At 30.8% G+C, this 21,269-nt stretch overlaps 1 protein-coding gene across 1 annotated transcript; it reads left to right on the forward strand.

Annotated features, from left to right (window-relative positions):
- Positions 1-8,802: 8,802 nt before the first annotated feature.
- Positions 8,803-10,162, forward strand: LOC137826842 (thaumatin-like protein). Its single transcript, XM_068632988.1, has 2 exons — positions 8,803-9,030; positions 9,259-10,162. Exons 1-2 carry the CDS (start codon positions 8,970-8,972, stop codon positions 9,933-9,935), a joined length of 738 nt encoding a protein of 245 aa, XP_068489089.1. The 5' UTR covers positions 8,803-8,969; the 3' UTR covers positions 9,936-10,162.
- Positions 10,163-21,269: the final 11,107 nt, after the last annotated feature.

The raw sequence follows: 21,269 nt of genomic DNA on the forward strand, positions 1-21,269 counted from the left end.
ATAACAATTTAAAAAAAATTCAAAATCAAATTGACATTTATTCACATTAAAATGATTAAATTTATCTTCAACCGTGTATATAAATATATTGTTTTTTTTGTTATGTTTTTAAAATGTATTTTATCTTAATCTTTGGTATTTATTGAAAAAAAAGGATAAAATAGAAAAATAAAGAAATAAAATCCTTGCTTGAATATTTAAAATACACTAAGGCTATAGCTTGACAATAATAAAAGGTTTTAAATTAGATAATCACATTACTTAAGCATTTAATAAAAAACTAAAGTTATAATGATTCAACTTTATAGTAATGAAACATTAACACTTGAGCCTTGTTTTTCAAATTTAAACACGTTTTGGATGCAAATTGCACTTTGCTTGAGTCATGACAAAACACTCCGTTAATGACACTAAAAATTCAATTTAAAATAATGGCATAAATCACCTTGCTCAACCAACCAATAACAATGTTTAAACAAGGAGAATTACCTTCAAAGTCAAGAAAGTGGCACTATTGAGAACCTTCATAACGCTCAAGTGTTTGTCCTCATTCTTCATAATAGAGCAATCACCTTTCTTGACTCACCAAAAAGAAGTTTGAGCAAGAAGTGGATGCTAAATAATTATAAAAATGATGTATAGTGTTTTACGAAAAAAATAATCAACCACCATCATATCATGAAATTAAAGTGGAATATTTGAAGCAACAAGTTGAAAAGATTAATCTGATTTTGAAAGAACATAAATTATTTTGGAAAAAAAAATAGGTGCACAATAATGACATATAAATGGATTGATAGGAAAAGAATGACTATACTTAATATTTTGGTAAATAGTTCAAGGGGGACTGACTTTTTGAAGTCTATTGATGCTTCTGACATATGCAAGACGGTTGCAAAAAAAAATCACGATGATGGATGATGTTGTTGAGGAGGTTGGGGAAGAGAATATCATTCAAATTGTAACTGATAATGCAACAAATTATAAGACAGTTGGGGAATTGTTAATACAAAAGAAAAAAAAATTGTATTGGACACTTTGTGTAGCCCACTACATTGATTTAATGTTGGAGGATTTTGATAAGAAAATATCACTCCATCGTGAGACAATAACCAATGGTAAGAAAATCAAACCTACATCTATTCAAGAACTGGTATTATCTCCTTGTTGCGCAAATATACTAAAGGGATAAAAATTTGATAAAACTAGTCAATACTCATTTTTCCACCTCTTATTTGACTTTGGGATGCTTAAATGAAAATAAATGATCACTTACTAGGATGTTCACATCCAAGAAGTGACAATCTAGTCAATATTGGACAAGAGATTTTGGAAAAGTATTTTGAATTGCATTAGGGGTGCTCTTCCCCTAATTAAGGTGTTGCACATGGTGGATTCATATGAGAAACCAGTCATGATATTTATTTAAAGAGATAGATATTGCTAAAGAGAAGATACAAAATCTTTTCAATGGAGTCAGTAAAAGGTAATAATAATAACTAATTACTTTTAACATATATTTTACTTCTAATTTGTTTTTTAGAAATGAAGACTTATTTTGGAGATTAATTTATTTATTTTTATCTTACTTAGTTACACCCCCCTTTGGGAAATCACTTATCAAAGATGGGACAACCAATTGCATAGGTCATTGCATGCTACAAGCTATTACCTGATTATGAGGTGAAATGTGGAATGTATGATTGTTTGTTTGGAGAGGTTGGCGGGAGATATTGATGAGATAAGTAAAATTGATGCTCAAATTGAGAGATTCAAGAAAAAGTCTGGATTTTTTGGTAGTTAGATAGCTCAATGTGCACTCAAGACCAAAACTTCATCACAATGGCGATGAACATTTAAAATTACAAAGATTTACAATTAAAGTATTGAATTTGACTTGTAGTTCACGTGGTTGTGAGCATAATTAGAGTGCTTTTGAGAGGGTAAGAATTCAAATTTATGAAATTAATTTTATAATTATTTTTGAGATAATAATATGATGTGTTAAATAATTTTATAATTATTTAGGTCCACTCTAAGAAAAGAAATCATTTTCACTAAAAGATCATGAATGATGTGGTGTTTGTGATGGCTAATTCAAGATTGATGAAAAGGAAATATATTATGAAAACAAAAAAACTATAACATTGATGACTTGTTTCTAATGATGAATAAACGTGGAGGAGAATGAAGCAAATTCAAGTTTAGATGCTTTAGATGAAGACATATTAGTTGAAATTGGAGAATATAAATATGCTAGTAAAGGTGGTGTTGCTGCATCTATGAATGATTTAGAGATTCCTCCCATTTATGATAATGATGAAGGTTACAGTGAAGATGATATTAATGAAAATAAAGATCATGTAGATGAGAAAAATGATTATATTGTGATTAATATAAATTATTTTCTTGGATAATTTCTTTGTATTAAACATTTATGAATTTATTGGTTGTTTTATCCATGAACATTTTATGAATTATGAACTTATTTTTAATTCGTTATGTATTGAATATAATTTTTTATATACTAGTAACTCTTACCAATCGAGTTACGATTTTGAATTCTCTTTTTCGATCTTCTTACTATTCTCAAGTTTCACAACATTGGTGGTAACTTTAAGCTCAACAAATATCATACAAAATAGGAGACTTGAAAAACAACTCTTCCACTTACTCTCGTGAATTTATTAGCATATATATAGGTTATCATATATTACTATTTTAGGATTAAATGTTTATATTCTTTTTTAATTGACCATGAAAGTAATTTAGATGTTATATTGGTGATTTAATATGTCCTTAAATGTTTTCATCTATGTGATAAATGTATGATTCTTGACTTCAAATTCTAACGTGAGACCTCAAAAGTAATATTTGGAATTATGTTTGATTAAAGTCATTCCAATATATTAAATTATTAAGAATATATTTTAATATATATATATATATAATTGTTCTAGTTTTAATGCCTAACTTATAAAAGGAATCCTAAATCACAGCTATTAGAAAGTGATAGAATTACAATTGATTAAATTCACTAAATATGTTAAGATGCCAAGAATAAATTTTAATATATTATTTTCTTATAACATGAATGTTTAATGTTGGGGTATTTGTAAAATATATGAGGAAATTTTACATAAGTAAGGAAATTTTTTAAGGAAACTTTAGAATCATGTTATAAAAATATCAACTAGAAAATGCATTAGATGAAACCATGGATATTAAAATGAAGTTACTTTCAATTCCATGTGTTCCATATTATTTAATTAGTTTTATATCTTAGATCTTTTATGACATTGTTCATAAACGCATCACCGTACACCATACAACTATTAGATGCAAAATATACTATTAAATAGAAATTAAGAAGTAATTATTGTGGCGACAATAACTCTTACTTATAAAAAAAAATACAATGGTAAACTTACAAATTAAAAGACTATTTATCCAAAATTCCTTGTCATTCTGCCATGAATCAAGCTCTTCCATAGATGTACGCTTATCTTAGATTGATAAAAGTCGAGGAATTGTTTCATTATGTCAACGTGGGAGGTTGTTACTCTTTGAACAACAATAACATTTTGCAAAAGCTTGAAAGAAATTTTGGAGTTGCCCAAACCACAAGGTTGTTTGTAGCTTTCTTCACTTTGTAATCTTTAGTTTGATGTATTATGTACGTGATGCATCATGTTTCCATGTTGGTAAATCAGAGTGGGGAAGGAGATGTTGGGGATCAATTTCCTTCTGGGGCTCGTAGATGACCACATTAATAATAGAGATAACATTATTGCTAAACAAAAAAGGAAGATTCTCAATCTATAAAATGCTTTTGAAATGCAAAAAATGGTGATTGAAAATGTTAATATCTTTTATTTGTGTGTGATGGATGTAGTTTGTATCACCACCTTATTGTTTAGTTAATTTATAGATGAGACAAATATAGTGTTTTGTAATTGATATTTTGAGAGACTTTCAAATACTTAACTCTCTTTATGGTTTAATTAGTTGTATAAGGGTCAAATTGCTATTGTGATATTCATTTTCAACAAATTATGTAATTTTGACTAAAATAAAACGAAGTGATGAAGTTGGATTCAATAGTATAAATTGAAATGAAATCAAATGACAAGAAAGTGATTTAAAATTAAACACAGTGACAGTTTCAACTGCATTCAACTAGGATGGGTGAGTTAAAAACGATGGTGTAAGAGTTAGCGTATTTCAACAAGATGCTAAACAATCTTAAGAAAATATAAATGAAGTAGGAGGAAGAAGACAAGATTTTACTACTTCTTAACACCTTGTCAAATATGTTTAAGAATGTTAAAGACACTTTGTTGCTCAAGAAGGAATGGACCCTTATGTTGGAGGAGGTGTAGACCTCAATTCGAAATGAGGAGTTACAAAAGCTTCAAAGAGTCTAAAACAAACTATTGTGAGTTGAGTTTGAATGCCTTGAAGTCAATGGGAAATAAAAAGAAAGAGTGGAAAGGAAAGAAGTAAAAGTATTCATATGATGATAAGGCAAATAAAAAATTTTAGTGCTATAATTGCATAAGAAAGGTCACTTCTAGGAAAATTGTCTAAAGACGGAAAAGAATGAGAAAGGTAAAAATTCTCATTTCGTAAGGGAATCTATTGATGTTGTGGTAACATCTAATAGCTACAAGTATGTTCTAGTGTTAGTGGTGTTTGTGCTAGATACACAAAGAAGTTGGGTCACGGATTCATGATGACTTATCACATGCATTACAAGAAAATCATTAAATATAAACCAATTTTAGAGACTACAAATAATTAGTTGATATATTGACTAAATTAGATATTATTTTAGAGACTAAAAAAATTATTGGTATCTAAATTAGTTTCTATTATTGATAAATAGTTTCTGAATTGGTATCTCATTAGCTAACAAAATTTTACCTACCAACTCTAAAATCTAAATATTTGGTAGTTAAAACCTTGGTAGCTAATTATATACCAATTTAGAAACTATTTATCAACAATACAGATTAAATTAGATACCAAATCATTTTTTTAGTCTTTAAAATAGTATCTAACTTAGTCAATATAACAATTAATTATTTTTATCTCTAAAATTGATTTACATTTAATGATTTTCTATGTGAATAAGTTTTTTTATATCTTAGAACTAAAAGAAGGAGGAGTGATTCTTTTGGGAATAATAAAACATGTAAAGTGCAAAGCATGAGGTCAATTGGGTTGAAGATGTTTGACAACTAGGAGATGTTGTTGCAAGTAGTAAGGTATGTTCCAAAAGAATCTTTTGTCTTTCATATTTTTTTATCTTATGGGTTTGATAACCAAAATTGAACAAGATATGATAAAGATTTTAAATGAAATGTTTATATATAATTGTCAAAAGGGTGAAAGAGAATGGTCTTAAACATATTAGATGATTCAACAATGATTTTGCATGTATCTACAAAATTTTGACACCTAAAAGGTTGGAGCACATCATGGAAAGGGGTTTGGTGGAGCTAGGAAAATAGAACATGTGGATAATGAGCTCTAATGACTTTAGAAGGAGATTAAATATTAAAATTGAGCTTAATTTGAGTATATTATTCACTGTATCCAAATAATTTGTCAAAGATGCAATGACAACAAATGGATTAAGTTGTCTTCCAAGTATTTCTTCATCTCTGTATCCCTTATTTCTTTCTATTTAATGTTCTTCCTTTCTTTTTAATTTTATTTGACATGTTATGTTAATCTTTATGTATTTTTATCATTTATATAACGTGAAACGTTTGTCAACAAAAATGATTTGGTTTAATAACAAATTGAACGTGTTATTTATTAATATAAAAGTAGATATTATTTATTTGAATCTAAATATCTACATTATAGATATTATCATTTAAAAAAAATTTTATGATTAATGATGAGCTAAAAATTATGTTAATTGTTGTTAAAGAATTCATATTTTCCACCACACACATTGTAAACATCTTTTGCTACTCAAAAGCCAATCAAATTAATGAGAACACTAGATTTTGTTTTTCAAAAATAAGGAAATCCTAATTTTTTACTCTTTGGAAACCCAAGAGACAACTTCCAAAATATTTCAAATACCTCAAAATTTCATTAAACTTGTAGAACATGAGCCATTCAGTTATTCTTCTATCCAACATACGTTTTATGCATATTTTTTTAAAAAATAAAAATTCGAGGTATAACAAAACCCACATGGCTTTACTGACGAAACCAAAGGTTCTTTAAAAAAAACATTTGTATTGAAGAGTGACAATAGTTTATTGACCACTAAATCAGGGAAAATTAGTAAAAGAGATAATTTAAATTTACATAATATAATTATGGCTTCCTCTTTTATTTCCTTTGGAGGGGAAGTGACTGTAAAATTAACATTCATATAGTTGTTTGCACCAAAACTATGTAGCAAACAATTGTAGCTACTGCCCTATCCTTTGGTACACAAATACGTCCCCAACAGTTAAACATATGGCATGGAGACTCTTGAACGATAATGTACCAACAAAGGATAATTTGGTATGCAGGCAGTAGGATTACCGGATAGTCTTTGTAAATTCTTCTAAAGAGCAGATGAAATTGTCGCATATTCTATATGGAGTGCGTGATAAATAGGTTGAAATCCAATTAGTACATCATAATAACTCACGGGAACATTTTTTAGATTTTAATCTAATGAAACTGAATAATAAACATAATAAAATTTGATAAGGAGTGTAGGTAGTTATTATTTGCATGATTTGAAATCATAAAATTTGACAAGGAGTATAGGTGTTATTATTTGCATGATTTGAAATCATAAGAACATGATCATATTTAAGCAATGGAAGATGGTATAGAAATTAGGGGTTTAGGAAGAAATATATAGGATAATTTGAGAACTTGAATAGAAAAGTGGTCAAGACCAATGTGCTTTTATTATTATTTTTGTGTTCTACTAACATACTTTCTTATGCAAGAGAAAATAGTAAGGCTTTTCTTGTTATTTATTTGACTTATAATTGTGTGGAGTTGAGCAACAACATGATAAATAAGTCTTTGTAGCCTTATTGTATCGGTGGATGGAGACTTGATCAAAGTAACAAGAAACACTATGTCTACTAATATCACAAAAATACTCTCAACATACTCAAACTATGAAACTTATATTAAATCTATCAATGATGGATGGTGCTGCAAGTAAAGAGGCTTCAATGTGATGCTAATCTACTTAAAAGGAAAAAGAAATTGTAGCCGCATGATGATAAGAAGTACAAGAGCCGAATATTTTACAAATTCTTTACCTAGTTCTCCAAACATTAAAAAAATATTTTTAAAATCGAGATTTTAATATAAAAAATCACCATTCTCAATCTTGAACTAATAAATCGATAATAATTTAGTTTATAAAATATGAAAAAATGATATTTATAAAAGGTGTAACTTTCTAATTTTGATGTATATTTTAATGATAAATTGGTTTCTTAATTTTACACTCTAATATAAATTAATCTTAACAAATATAATTTAACATCAAATTAGTTTTTAAATTTGATAATTTAATAACAAAATAATCTTACAAAATTTAATAACGGAATATAATATATATATATATGTTATATTAACATATGAAAAGTTAAATTAAAATAATTTTATGCAATTTTTTAATTGAATAATTTTTTTGCATTTATTTTTTACAAAAATTAATTTTATCAAAATCCTGCAATCTCATATATGAAGTTATCAATTAATATTTAAGTAGCCGCAATTTTAAATCAAAGCGCATGATTTAAGAATCTGACTATTTCAAATAGTCACATTCATAAATGAAGTTAATTTAAAAAATAAATTACAACGATTGACTTTAAAATTATATTAAATAAATAGTCATTATTTAGGTTGGGTATGAAGTCAAGACTATTTGGGTTGGGCTGACAACACACATGTACACAGTACATTGTTCCTTGACTTCAAGTGGGAGATGGTTGGATATGAAGCCAGAACCAATTGGGTTGGGCTGAGTAGACAACATGTTTTAGTGACATGGTGTCCCTTTATTATCTCTATTTATCTCTATTTAAAGAGATTATTGTACTTGTAATTGGTGTGCAACATGATATAACGAAAACCTAATAGTTGCCCATCAATTCGTGATTGTGTGTTGCTTTCACGTGCGTTTTTCCCATCAATTTATACATTTTGCTAGTGTAAGCTTCACAGGATCCAACCCAAATTATGTTAAATTATACTTAATATGTTTTAAGAATAAAATAAATCTTAGGCAACAAGATTGAACAAAGTAGAAGGCATAATTACTGTGTGCACCAACTTTGAAAAAAAAAATGATTTTGTGCCATACCCCTTTTTCTAGTTTAAGATAGAAGCAGATAATGCTGATGTTATAAAGCAAAAATCCTACAGACATTCTTGTACTTCTATAATTCTCCCATGGAAAAGAATGGCATGTCATTGAAGTTTAAGATGTAAACATTCTCTAATGCAACTAAAGTTCATAACTTCATCTCACATGTTGTAGGTTTTCTTTTTTATTTTTTGTTTCTTGCTTTATTTTTTTCACCCCAAAGATGCTGCAAGTTGCCAAATTAGTACCAATATAATCCCCCAAAAAAATCACTCTACACTATTTAAATAGCAATATTATTATTTAAACCATTTTAATATAATAGTTACTAGAAAAGAAATCTGCAGCTGGAAGCAATGCATATATGCTCCTTTGTTATGAAAGAGAAAGCAGAAAGTAATTAGAGAAAATAAAGGCAAAAAAAGCTTAGCGAGGGTGACAGTGGGAAGTTGCAAAACCGTTTTGTTTTTGTATAAAAAGATAGCACTTGGCACGATCTATACTTGAGACCGAAATATTTGGAACCTTGAAGCCTCACAGCCACTGTCACTCATGCCTATATAGGTTGCATAAACTCTTCAGTCGTGTTGCTGTTCATTGAGCTCAAACAATGGCAAGAGTTTCCTTCTTTCTCTTCTATCTGGTTGCGTTTTGCTACATCATACTCACAGGTAATAACACTATTTCCTCTTCTTTCCTTCTATGCTTCCTTTTCAATTTGTAACTGAAACCTTTTTATGCTTAAAGGATGAAATTGATGGTTTACACTTGTATAACGATTAACATGATACGTGTTTAGTGATGATGTGTGAGAAAATGCTCTGATATGTAAGAATCTGTAGTCCATGAAATGTTATATATCTTTGTGAGCATTATTTATCTTTTGGTATTTGTTGCAGATGGTGCTCAACTTATTCTAGTGAACAACTGTGGGGAAAGTGTGTGGCCAGGGATACTTGGAGGTGCAGGGCAGCAAACTCCAAAAGATGGTGGGATGCATCTTGGAAGTGGTGAAGAAGTTGTACTTGATGTACCAGAAAAGTGGTCAGGAAGAATTTGGGGTAGGCAGGGTTGTAGCTTTGACAATGATGGACATGGGCACTGTCTCACTGGTGATTGCAATGGGAAGCTACATTGTAGAGGGCAAGGAGGGGTGCCACCTGCAACAGTGGTGGAAATGACCCTTGGATCCTCTTCCTCCCCTTTGCATTTCTATGATGTGAGTTTGGTGGATGGATTCAACTTGCCTGTTTCCATGAAGCCCATTGGGGGTGGAGTTGGGTGTGGAGTGGCTTCTTGTGAGGTGGATTTGAATATTTGCTGTCCATCAGCACTTGAGGTGAAGAGAAATGGCAAAGTTGTGGGGTGTAAAAGTGCATGCTTGGCTATGCAATCAGCAAAATATTGCTGCACAGGGAATTATTCTGACCCAAAAACTTGCAAGCCTACTCTTTTTGCTCATCTCTTTAAGGCTATATGTCCTAAGGCTTATAGTTACGCCTATGATGACTCTAGCAGCCTTAACAGATGCAGGGCTCCAAGGTATGTTATCACCTTCTGCCCTCCTCCAGTGTAAAGGGATTCCAGATGACAAATGAAGTTGAAGCTGCTGTTGTAGAATTGCAAAGATCATCATCAGTTATCAGTGAAGAAGTGCTTTCTGGATATTTTAGTTCTGTTTTTAATCTTCAATTTCCATAGTTATCTGTTTTTTAGAGTCTTAGTAATCATTGTTCTTGTCCTTAAGATAGTTGAAAAGAAGAGTAGATTGATAATAAACAACATTTCACATTTTTGCTCTTACTGTTGGTGGTACTTTGCCATGTATGAAGTTTAATTAATGAAGTTAACTAGGGAATAATTAGCTGTATACTACACATTCTACTTGCATTAAAAAGGAGCAAATATTGGAATCATGTGACCAACTTCTTGGACCCAAAATAAGGGGGAAAGAAAATCTGAGTAGCATCATTTGCAGTAAAAATTATGGACAACAACCAAAAATTCCAATTTTTTTATTTCCATGAAAGTTTCATTAAGAAAGATGAAAATTCAATTCATTCATAGAAGCTTTTGCTCATTAGAATTCTAGCAGGGTTGGTGCACCAAGAATCTTGCCATGCTGGGTCATGTACAATTTTATACGCCAAAAAATAGTATATCTCTTCGATACGAGTGCAAAAATTAGTCCTCACGATTTTATCTTTTAAGATACGTCTCAAGCAAGAGAAAGAAATTTATTCAACATTTTCTCCTCTTTATTGGATGCAAAACTTTTGTCATGAGTCATGTGGTATCATTACTTTGCTGTTGGTTATTCCATTAGCCTCAATCTATGCTGGGCTTTCACCCTGTTACTATCCCTTTACATTCTTCTCCGATAAGAGATATGTAAAAATGAGGATTCCCTCGTTGATCTACAAAGACTTTTAGATGATTTTTAAAATTAGGAAAGAAGGAAAAGAAGATCTTCATCATTTACCACAATCTCCTTTTAGGGTATATTTGGTATTAGATATGTCCTAGGTTGTTCCATGTTGGAAAACAAGAATTGTTATCCTTCATGAGAAGATTTTAGAATGGATTGAAAAGAGAATATTGAATGACATTTCACATTTTGCTTTAGTGTTAAGGAAGCCTTTTCCATTTTTGCATTAAGATTGTGTAATTTTGCTGATTTATTACTAGAATGGGTAAAAACAAATTTACAACCTTGAGTAAAGTTGTGCCTCGTTGCACAACTTCGTTCGGTTTGAATTTTCTCTTATATTAAATCAATTTTTTAATTATAAATTTATATTAATATATATACTTTTAATAAATTTATTTATTTAATTTTTCTTCAAAATTAAAGATTAAAAATGGAGGTTCTTAAAAAAGAAAATTGCTCCTATTGTGACAACATTAAATGGTGGTTCTTACAAAAATGTTACAAATGACGACATTTTATTGTTGATACAGGCAATTGGTCCTATTACATTTGGACGGTAATAACATTTTTGTTTATTTGTTTGTTTTTAATAAGTTGATTTTTCGTTATGGATACATGTAGTTGTTGGTTTTCCAGATTTCTTACATCACATGTGAGGGTTAGGAATGAAATTTGGTCCAATATAAACAAACTAGTAATCCTCATTTTGCACGGGATGAGATTGAAATTCATGAACCTTGTCAATATTGTGGAGACGTTAAATTGGATTGACAAACGTCATTAGTTACAAATGACAATAGTTACAAAGAACAATGACATAAGGGAAAGACAAGGGATGAACTTTAAACTCTCCACAATCACTACAAGAAAATCACTAAATAGTAACAAAAAATTTATAAAATAGTTTCTAAATTAATATTTAAATTAGCTACTGTACCCTCCCAGATTTGATCGAACATATATCGATCAAGCCTTAGTCGGATGTATTCCATTTCGGTCTAAATCATGAGAAAGCACACATGACGAAGTAAAATTGACCATGATTTTTTGGACTATTATTATAAACCTCACATAATTATGTTAGTGCAATGATATTAATTTAGATAAATATATTATGAGAATCAATTTTATTAATGCACAATTAAGGTGATATTGATGCACAATATCCGAACCTCTTTGAATACTCAGATTACCTGCACAATGTCCCTAATTATATTGCATAAATGCTCTTATTTACTTATGCAATATCCCTTATTATATTACATAAATGCTCTGATTATATTACAGAATACTCTGATTTATATACATGATATTTTATAAAAAGATACTATAGTATGCCACATTAAAACCTGGAGAAACCAATGTAAAATATTAAGTCCATGAAGGCTTATAAATAGATGACCACTCACAGGGACTATCTCAACTCAAATTTTAACAATATATTCACCATATACATAAAATTTGATGCTTTTATTAACTTGAGCGTCAAAGTATTTTCTGCAGGTGAAGCTCTGACCACTCGGAGTCCACCCGGATTCCGATCAACCTCATCTTGGCAAGAACATTTGACGCCCACCGTGAGACAGGTAAAACTGTTCCTACTACTACCACTCACTTAGAATATATTATTTTAATATTGATTTTACTTTCAATAAGATATAACTTTTATTACAACCTTAACTACTAGTTGTGAAATAGAGAAATAAAAAGTAAATCTAAATGAGTGGAAATTTAATTAAATATACTATAAATATGCAAATGTTTTATTATGGTTTTGTAATCTGATTTTTTTTTTATTTCAAAATTTTAATCTATGTGTAAAAGATAATTAAGGAAAAATATTAAAAAGGTCAATTTCAATGCATATATGATTTTCAATTTTTAATATGATAACTACATTAAAGGGAGAAAATTAGATATTTTTGTAAAATAAATCATTATTTTTTTATGTGAATAAAATAAAAGATACTTTAATTTTATAGAACAACGAAATATAAAGATCATATTGTTTCACGTTCATGTGAAAAATTCTCAAAGAAATAAATATTTGTTATGATTGTTAAACGCTCATCTTAAAATATTTTACATCTTACACATAAAATTATATGTCATTGCATATATGATTTCATGTAAAGATGATTAATTTTAGTATGTATAACAATTATTTCTAACATTGTCGTCTTCAATAAAATTGCATTTTTCGTATAGAATTTGTGTTATGTATTTTTGGAAATAGGCTGGAATAATACTCAAATCTGAGAAGTTCGATAAAAAGCAACTCAGACCGTATCTAGTTGTCTCCATCTCAGACTCGAGAAGTCCAATAAAAAATAACTTAGACCGTATCTGGTTGTCTCCATCTTGAACCAAGGAAGTCCGATAAAAAACAACTCAGATTATATCTAGTTGCCTCTACATCGGATTGGGAGTCCGCGAATGACAAACAACTTGGAACAAAACCAGTTGCCTCTACATCAGACTCGGGAGTCTGCAAACGACAAGCAACTCGGAATAAAAAACAAGTTGCCTCTACATCGGACCCGCGAGTTTGCGACCGAAAAGCAACTCAAAATAAAAACCAGTTTCCTCTACATTGGACTCGAGAGTCCGCGATCGAGAAACAACTTGGAACAAAAACCAGTTGCCTATACATCAAACCTGGGTTTCCGCGACCCACAAGCAACTCGAAACAAAAATCAGTTGCCTCTACATCTGACCCGGGAGTCCGCGATCGACAAGCAACATGGAACAAAAACAAATTCCCTATACATCGGACCTGGGAGTCCACGATCGACAAGTAACTCAGAACAAAAACCAGTTGCCTCTTCATCTACATCGGACCTAGGAGTCCGCGATCGACAAGCAACTTGGAACAAAAACCAGTTGCCTCTACATCGAACCCGGGAGTCCGCGATTAACAGGAAACTCAGAACAAAATCCAGTTGCCTCTATATCGAACTCGGGAGTTCGTGACCGACAAGAAACTCGAAACAAAAATTAATTGCCTCTACATTGGACCCGGGAGTCCGCGATTGACAAACAACTCAGAACAAAAACCAGTTGCCTCTACATCGAACCCGGGAGTTTGCGATCGACAAACAACTCGAAACCAGTTGCCTCTACATTAGATCCGGGAGTCTGCGATCGACAAGTAACTTGGAACAAAAACCAGTTTCCTCTACATCGAACCTGGGAGTCTGCGATTGGCAAGCAACTCAAAACAAAATCCAGTTGCCTCGACATCGGACCCAAGAGTCCACGATCGACAAGCAACTCGGAACAAAAACCAGTTGCCTCTACATCTGCATCGAACCCGAGAGTCCACGATTGACAAGCAACTTGGAACCAAAACCAGTTGCCTCTACAATCTACATTGGACTTAATGAGTCCACAATTAATCACACGATAATTTCAAAGCAACTCAGAATCAGCTCAGAACTGAGCTTCCTGACCGAACCCACACCCTCACCAAAGGATAGGCCATTTATTGCTTAGAAATATATTCTTTTTTAAAGGTAAATCCAACAAGTGATCGAGCTTAACTGCAAATGACTTTGACAAATGCTCGCGCACATGTGTCAATCAAAGCTCATGTTTGATTTTAACTTGACCTTTCTCACATAAAATGTATATTACTCTTCAAAATAGATGTATTGAATGATCAAATTTTGCCATAAACAACTTTGGCAAAAAGGCCACCTGTTTCTATGCAAAAAGCTCTCAGAGCATGTACAAGTCTTTTTGGAGATATTTTCGACAAGCCTTTTCGCCTCGCTAGCTTTGCTCAAGGTTGGGAGGTTGTGTACCCTCCCCGATTTGATCAGACATATGCCGATCAAGCTCTAGTCGGATGTATTCCATTTTGGCCTAAATCATGAGAAAGCCCAAGTAAAATTGACCATGATTTTTGGGACTTTATTATAAACCCCACATAATTATGTTAGTGCAATGATATTAATTTAGATAAATATATTATGAGAATCAATCTTATTAATCCACAATTAACGTGCACAATATCTCGACCTCTTTGAATACTCTGATTTACCCGCACAATGTCCCTAATTATATTGCATAAATGCTTTGACTTACTTACACAACATCCCTTATTATATTACATAAATGCTCAGATTATATTACATAATACTCCAATTTATATACATGATATTCAGATTTTATGAAAATATACTATAGTATGCCGCATTAAAACTTGGAGAAACCAGTGTAAAATATCCAAGACCATGAAGGCTTATAAATAGATGACCACTCACATGGAGTATCTCAACTCGAATTTTAGCACTATATTCACCATATACACAAAATTTGATGCTCTTACTGATTTGAGTGTCAGAGTATTTTCGGCAAGTGGAGCCCCCTCATTCCTTGGAGGCTTAATCACTAGAGCTTGAAGGGAGACCACTTGGAGCCAACGCGGATTCCGACTGACCTCATTTTGGCGAGAACAACTACCAAGGTTTTTTAACTACTAATATTTTGTATTCTAAATTAGTCTATTTTCTGGTTGTATTTGATCTATCTAGGAATATGCTTGTCAAAATTCAGATCACATAACGAATAACTTAGCTTGGATAGTAAGTAGTTTCATTTCATAACATGATACAATTTGATAAATAAAACTACATAAATTATTCAAATTAGACAATTTGTATATAAGCACTCATGTTTATTAATTGTCTCTTCAACACCACACTTTTGAACTTCTTGTTGAAAATGCTATATGACGGATGCAAAACACTGATTGTTGGCCATTTGCTTCCCAACCAACTTATGGAGATTGTAAGGTTGATAGTACAATTGTTCTTTTGTCAGTTATCACGCATACATTTGGTTGGAGTGTGATGTATATGCACGCAATAATTGAAAGCACCATATCATGACTTCTTTTGTTTCTCCTTCAACAATTACAAAAGCCAAAAGAAATATGTTGTGGTTTTTATCTTGACCAATTGTAGTCAACAAATTTCCATGATATTTTTCAGTTAGAGATATTTCATCAACTTGCACTATGAACTTGTAATAATTGAACAATGCAAGATTTGAAAGACCATAACACAAGTTCTATAATGTAACACTAGTTGTCTTGCACATCATCAACAACAAACGACAACAACAAACGAAGGACAATGACATATTGTAGCATATTATCACTAAAAATACACTTTAATTCATATAATCTTTCATAAAAAGATAGTAAATAAATAAAATATTCCACTGAAAAAAAAATCAGAGTATTTATAATTTGTTTTAGTATATGAAATCCTGTAATAAATTCTTTCAAATATTATAAATCCTTCGTAAATCACAGAATTCTAATTATAAAACAGGTTAAAAAAAACTTTAAAATCTTCACATTTTTTACAAAAAGAAATTAAAAATCTACCTAATTTATATATATGAATATATATATATATATATATATTTTTTTTTTATTATTTTTTTTTTTAAAAAAAATCCCCTTGACATACAATCCCTATTTTAAGGATTTGTCTTTTATACTAGATAAAAGCTTTATAAACATATATTCTTATATAAGAATAACCATTCAATCTACAGAAGACATTACCACTTCGAAAAGAAACCGTCTTTAAGTTTATTTAGAAAACTAGAGACCCCTTTCTCAAAAAATAAATTTATTAAGATATTTTCATGGCCGTAGAAAATGATGTTGAAACGTGTTTTCCAATGCGTGAGTTTTTGTGTTTATTTTTTATCCTTTGATTCTCGTCACTTAAACATAGACATCGTTTGGCCAAAAGATTGGTGTCTATGTCAAACTTATAGACGATCGTTTAGATCAATAAACTCTTAGTTTTATCTTGAAATAACGCTTGTTCGTGTTAATTTTAAAATTGTCTGCACGTTTTCAATAGATGTTTCGTAATTGTAAACCAGCGTCCATAACTACTCTATTTTGCACTAGTGCTAGTTTTTAGAAACTGTTGCAACCTTATGATTTTTGAATCCTACGCATGATAGTGTTGGGATTTTGTCCTCCCATTCCATTCCATTCCTTTCTGAATTTTTTCTTGTATAATCAAAGGCAAATTCTTCACATCCATTCTATTTTAGGATATTAGAAATAAAGAACTAAGATAAAAACAAAAGACGAAGACAATGAATATGAGAAGAAATATTTTTTCTATTTTCTTTTTCTTACTTAGATCAAAGCAGTACACTCATTCTAGGGTTTAGCTAAAAAGACATAATGTAAAATAAAAGCCAATAAAGACTAGAATAAGAAAAGACAAATTAAAGACTAGACATTAAGTACAAAAAGAAACAATTAAAAATTAGAAAAGACCAAATTAATATTAGTTTCCTTCTATAAACCTTGTATCCATAGCCTTTGTTAGCCCTTCGCAAGTGGTGGAACATATATTGATGAGACCCAGCTTGAAATAAATACTCTTGAAAGATTTAGGATTTAAGGCTTTGGTATAAATGTTAGCCAATTGCTTTATGGTAAAAATGGGAAAAAAATGTATGAGACCTTCTTCAATTTTCCCTAATAATGTGTCAATCTATTTCTGTGTGTTTTGTACGCTCATGAAACATTGGATTTTGTGCAATATATTTTTCTGAGCCATTGTCACAATATAAAAGAGATGGTTGCCCAAAAGGAACTTTAAAATCTTGAAGAAGATAAGTTAACAATTAAATTTCACGTGTAACAGTAGTCATTGCCCTGTATTCAGCTTCACAAGAACTCTTTTATATTGTTCCTTACTTCTTTGGTTTCTAGGATATAAGATAATTCCCAAGATACATACTAAAATCCTTCATTGATTGTCTTGAATCACTATAGGTACCCCAAACACTATCACAAAAGGCTTATAAATGAGCAGAAGTGTTGGAAGAGAAAAATAAACAAGACTCAAAGCTCCTTTAATATATCTGAGAATTCTAATTGTTGCATTATAGTGAGAAATTGCAAGCTTAGCAAGAAATTGAGAAAGTTATTTCACAAAAAATGTTATGTCAGGTCGGGTATTAATGAGATACATAATCTTTCCAATCAATCTTCTATAGGAACATTTCCAGAAGAAGATAGTCAATGCCTTTTGTTTGTGTGTATCACTTTGCTACTAACCTTTCTTTATACCTTTCAACTGTCCCATTAGCCTTATATTTTATTTTGAGTATCCATATGCAACCTATGGATGTTTTTTCTCTAGGAAGAAGAGTAGTATCCCATGTTTGATTTGACTCCAAAGCAAATATCCTACATTGTATAACTTTTCTCCAACAGTCATGTTTCACAGTTTCAGAATAAGTGTTTGGCTCAACATGTGCAGAAAGAGACATAACAAAAGATGTATAAGAAGCTGATAAATTGTTATAAGAAAAAACATAATTCAAAGGATATTTAACTCTTGAAGATGTATTGAAAACATTAAGATTACAATGATAGTCCTTTAGATACTTAGGTGGTTTTTTATTTTGGTACTCATTCGGTTAGGCTGATCTGATTTAGAATTTTGAAACTAGGAATAATAGAGACTTGATTAGAAATATTGTCACTGGACTTGGACTGTTGTAAGATAGCTAACAATGTTTGATACTGCTAAAGAGTAAAACCAATTTGTTGAGACTGCATTTTTGTCTTTGAACTAACATGGTAAGGAGAACATAAATTTTATAAGGGATCAACAAATTTACCCATGAATAATTGTAGCAACCAGAGCTCTGAAGAGCTCTGATACCATATTATAAATAAAGAACTAAGACAAAAATAAAGGAGAAAAAAGGAAGGCAATGGATATGAGAAGGAATATTTCTTCTATTTTCTTTTCCTTACTTAGATCAAAGCAAAAAGTCTGAATATATACAAGCAGTACGCGTGTTCTAGTGTCTACTTAAAGGGACATAATGTAAAATAAAATCCAATAAATGCTAGAATCTAGAATAAGAAAAGACAAATTAAAGACTAGACATAAGTACAAAAAGAAACAACTAAGAATTAGAAAAAACAATTAATATTAGCTTCCTTCTAGAAGCCTGGTATCCATATCCTTTGTTAGCCCCCCGCAAGCTGTGGAGCAAATATTGATGAGACCCAGCTTGGAACAAATACTCTTGAAAGATTGAAGGCTTAAAGCTTTGGTATAAATGTCAGTTAGTTGCTATGTGGCAGAAATGAGAAGAAAATATACAAGACCCTTCTTTAATTTTTCCCTAATAATGTAACAATCTATTTCAATGTGTTTTCTACGCTCATGAAACATTGGATTTGATGCAATGTATCTTGTTGAGTCATTATCACAATATAAAAGAGATGGTTGCTCAAAAGGAACTTTGAAATCTTGAAGAACATAAGTTTGTCATTGAATTTCACATGTAACAGTGGTCATTGCTCTGTATTCAACTTCATAAGAACTCTTTTATATTGTTCCTTGCTTCTTTGGTTTCTAAGATATGAGGGAATTCCCAAGATACACACTAAAATCAATCATTGATTGTCTTGAATCACTACAGGTGCCCCAATCACTATCACAAAAGGCTTTTAAATGAGTAGAAGTGTTGGAAGAGAAAAATAAACCAAGACTTAGAGCTCCTTTAATATATTTGAAAATTCTAATTGTTGCATTATAGTGAGCAATTGCAGGCTTAACAAGAAATTGAGAAAGTTATTGCACAAAAAATGTTATGTCTAGTCAGGTACTAGTGAGATACATAAGCCTTCCAATCAATTTTCTATAGGCTTGAACATCTGTGATAGTAACACTTCCAATAGAAGATAATTTTGTATGATTTTCAATTGGAGTAGGTGCAAGTTTACAGGGTAAAAGACTTGCATCTGTTAACAATTCTGGTGCATATTTCCTTTGATTCATCATTATCCCTTTCTTACTTCTTGCTATTTCAAGACCAATAAAATATCTTAAATTCCCAAGATCCTTAATCTTGAATGTTCGATTCAAGGCTTGTTTGATTCACTCAATCTCCTCTTTATCATTTCCTGTCAATATTATATCATCCACATACACCAATAATGCTATAAAAGATCCTTCAGAAGAATTAATGAATAGTGAATGATCATTCATAAATTGAGTATATCCCATAAAAGGAAAAAGGATGACAATTTGGCAAATCACTCTCTGCTGCCTTGCTGAAGGCCATATAAAACCTTTTTTAATTTACAAACTTTTCCTGATTGAATAGAAGTCAATCCAGGAGGAGCAACCATGCATACATCTTCTTTCAAATCTCCATGTAAAAATGCATTGTTTATGTTTATTTGTTTCAATTCCCAATTATAGATAGAAGTTAGAGAAAGAAGCAACCTTATGGTGGTCATCTTTGCTACTGGAGAGAAAGTATTAAGATAGTCATTGCCTTTTGTCTATGTGTATCACTTTGCTACTAGTCTTGCTTTATACCTTTCAACTGTCCCATTAGCTTTATATTTTATTTTGAGTATCCATTTGCAACCTATGACTGCTTTTTTCTCTAGGAAGAAGAGCAATATTCGATGTTTGATTTGACTCCAAAGCCGATATCTCATATTGTATAGTTTTTCTCCAACAGTCTTGTTTCACAACTTCAGAATAAGTGTCTGGCTCAACATGTGAAGAAAGAGACATAACAAAAGATGTATAAGAAGGTGATAAATTGTAATAAGAAAAAACAGAATTCAAAGGATATTTAACTCTTGAAGATGTATTGAAAACATTAAGATTACAATGATAGTCCTTTAGATACTTAGGTGGTTTTTTTAATCTGATACTCATTCGGACAGACTAATCTGATTCAGAATTTTGAAACAAGGAATAATAGAGACTTGATTAGAAATATTGTCACTGGACTTTGACGGTTGTAAGAGAGCTAACAATGTTTGATACTACTCAAGAGTAAAACCAATTTGTTGAGACTGCACTTTTGTCTTTGAACTAACATGGTAAGGAGAATATAAATTGTGAGGGATCAACAACTTCACCCATGAATAAATGTAGCAACCAGAACTCTGATACCATATTATAATTAAAGAACTAAGATGAAAACAAAGGAGAAAAAAATGAAGGCAAAGGATATGAGAAGGAATATTTATTCTATTTTTTTCCTTACTTAGATAAAAAAAGAAGTCTTAATATACAAGCAATACAATCATTCTAGGTATAGTTAAATAGACATAATGTAAAAATAAAGCCAATAAAGACTAGAATAAGAAAAGACAAATTAAAGACTTTACATAAATACAAAATGAAACATCTAAGAATTAGAAAAGACAAAATTAATATTAACTTCCTTTTAGAGGCCTTGTATCCATATCCTTTGTTATAGGATGAATTGGAGTGAAAGAAAGAGAAAAGTAGAAAAAATAGAAAGAGTGATAAATATGATCATTTGTAGGTAGTATCTAGTAAAGAAATAGGAAAACAATGAGACAAAAGAGTTGGTCAAACTGAAACATGTTGGAATCAAACAAATTGTTTGAACTTTTTACGATTTCCAACTTAGCTA

Source organism: Phaseolus vulgaris, chromosome 8, assembly GCF_000499845.2.
Source record: "Phaseolus vulgaris cultivar G19833 chromosome 8, P. vulgaris v2.0, whole genome shotgun sequence".
NCBI classification, from domain to species: domain Eukaryota; kingdom Viridiplantae; phylum Streptophyta; class Magnoliopsida; order Fabales; family Fabaceae; genus Phaseolus; species Phaseolus vulgaris.

Coding starts and splice junctions, on each gene's coding strand:
- LOC137826842 (XM_068632988.1), top strand. CDS start 8,970: ATGGCAAGAGTTTCCTTCTTTCTCTTCTATCTGGTTGCGTTTTGCTAC. Junction 9,031..9,258: donor TTGCTACATCATACTCACAG/GTAATAACACTA, acceptor TATTTGTTGCAG/ATGGTGCTCAACTTATTCTA.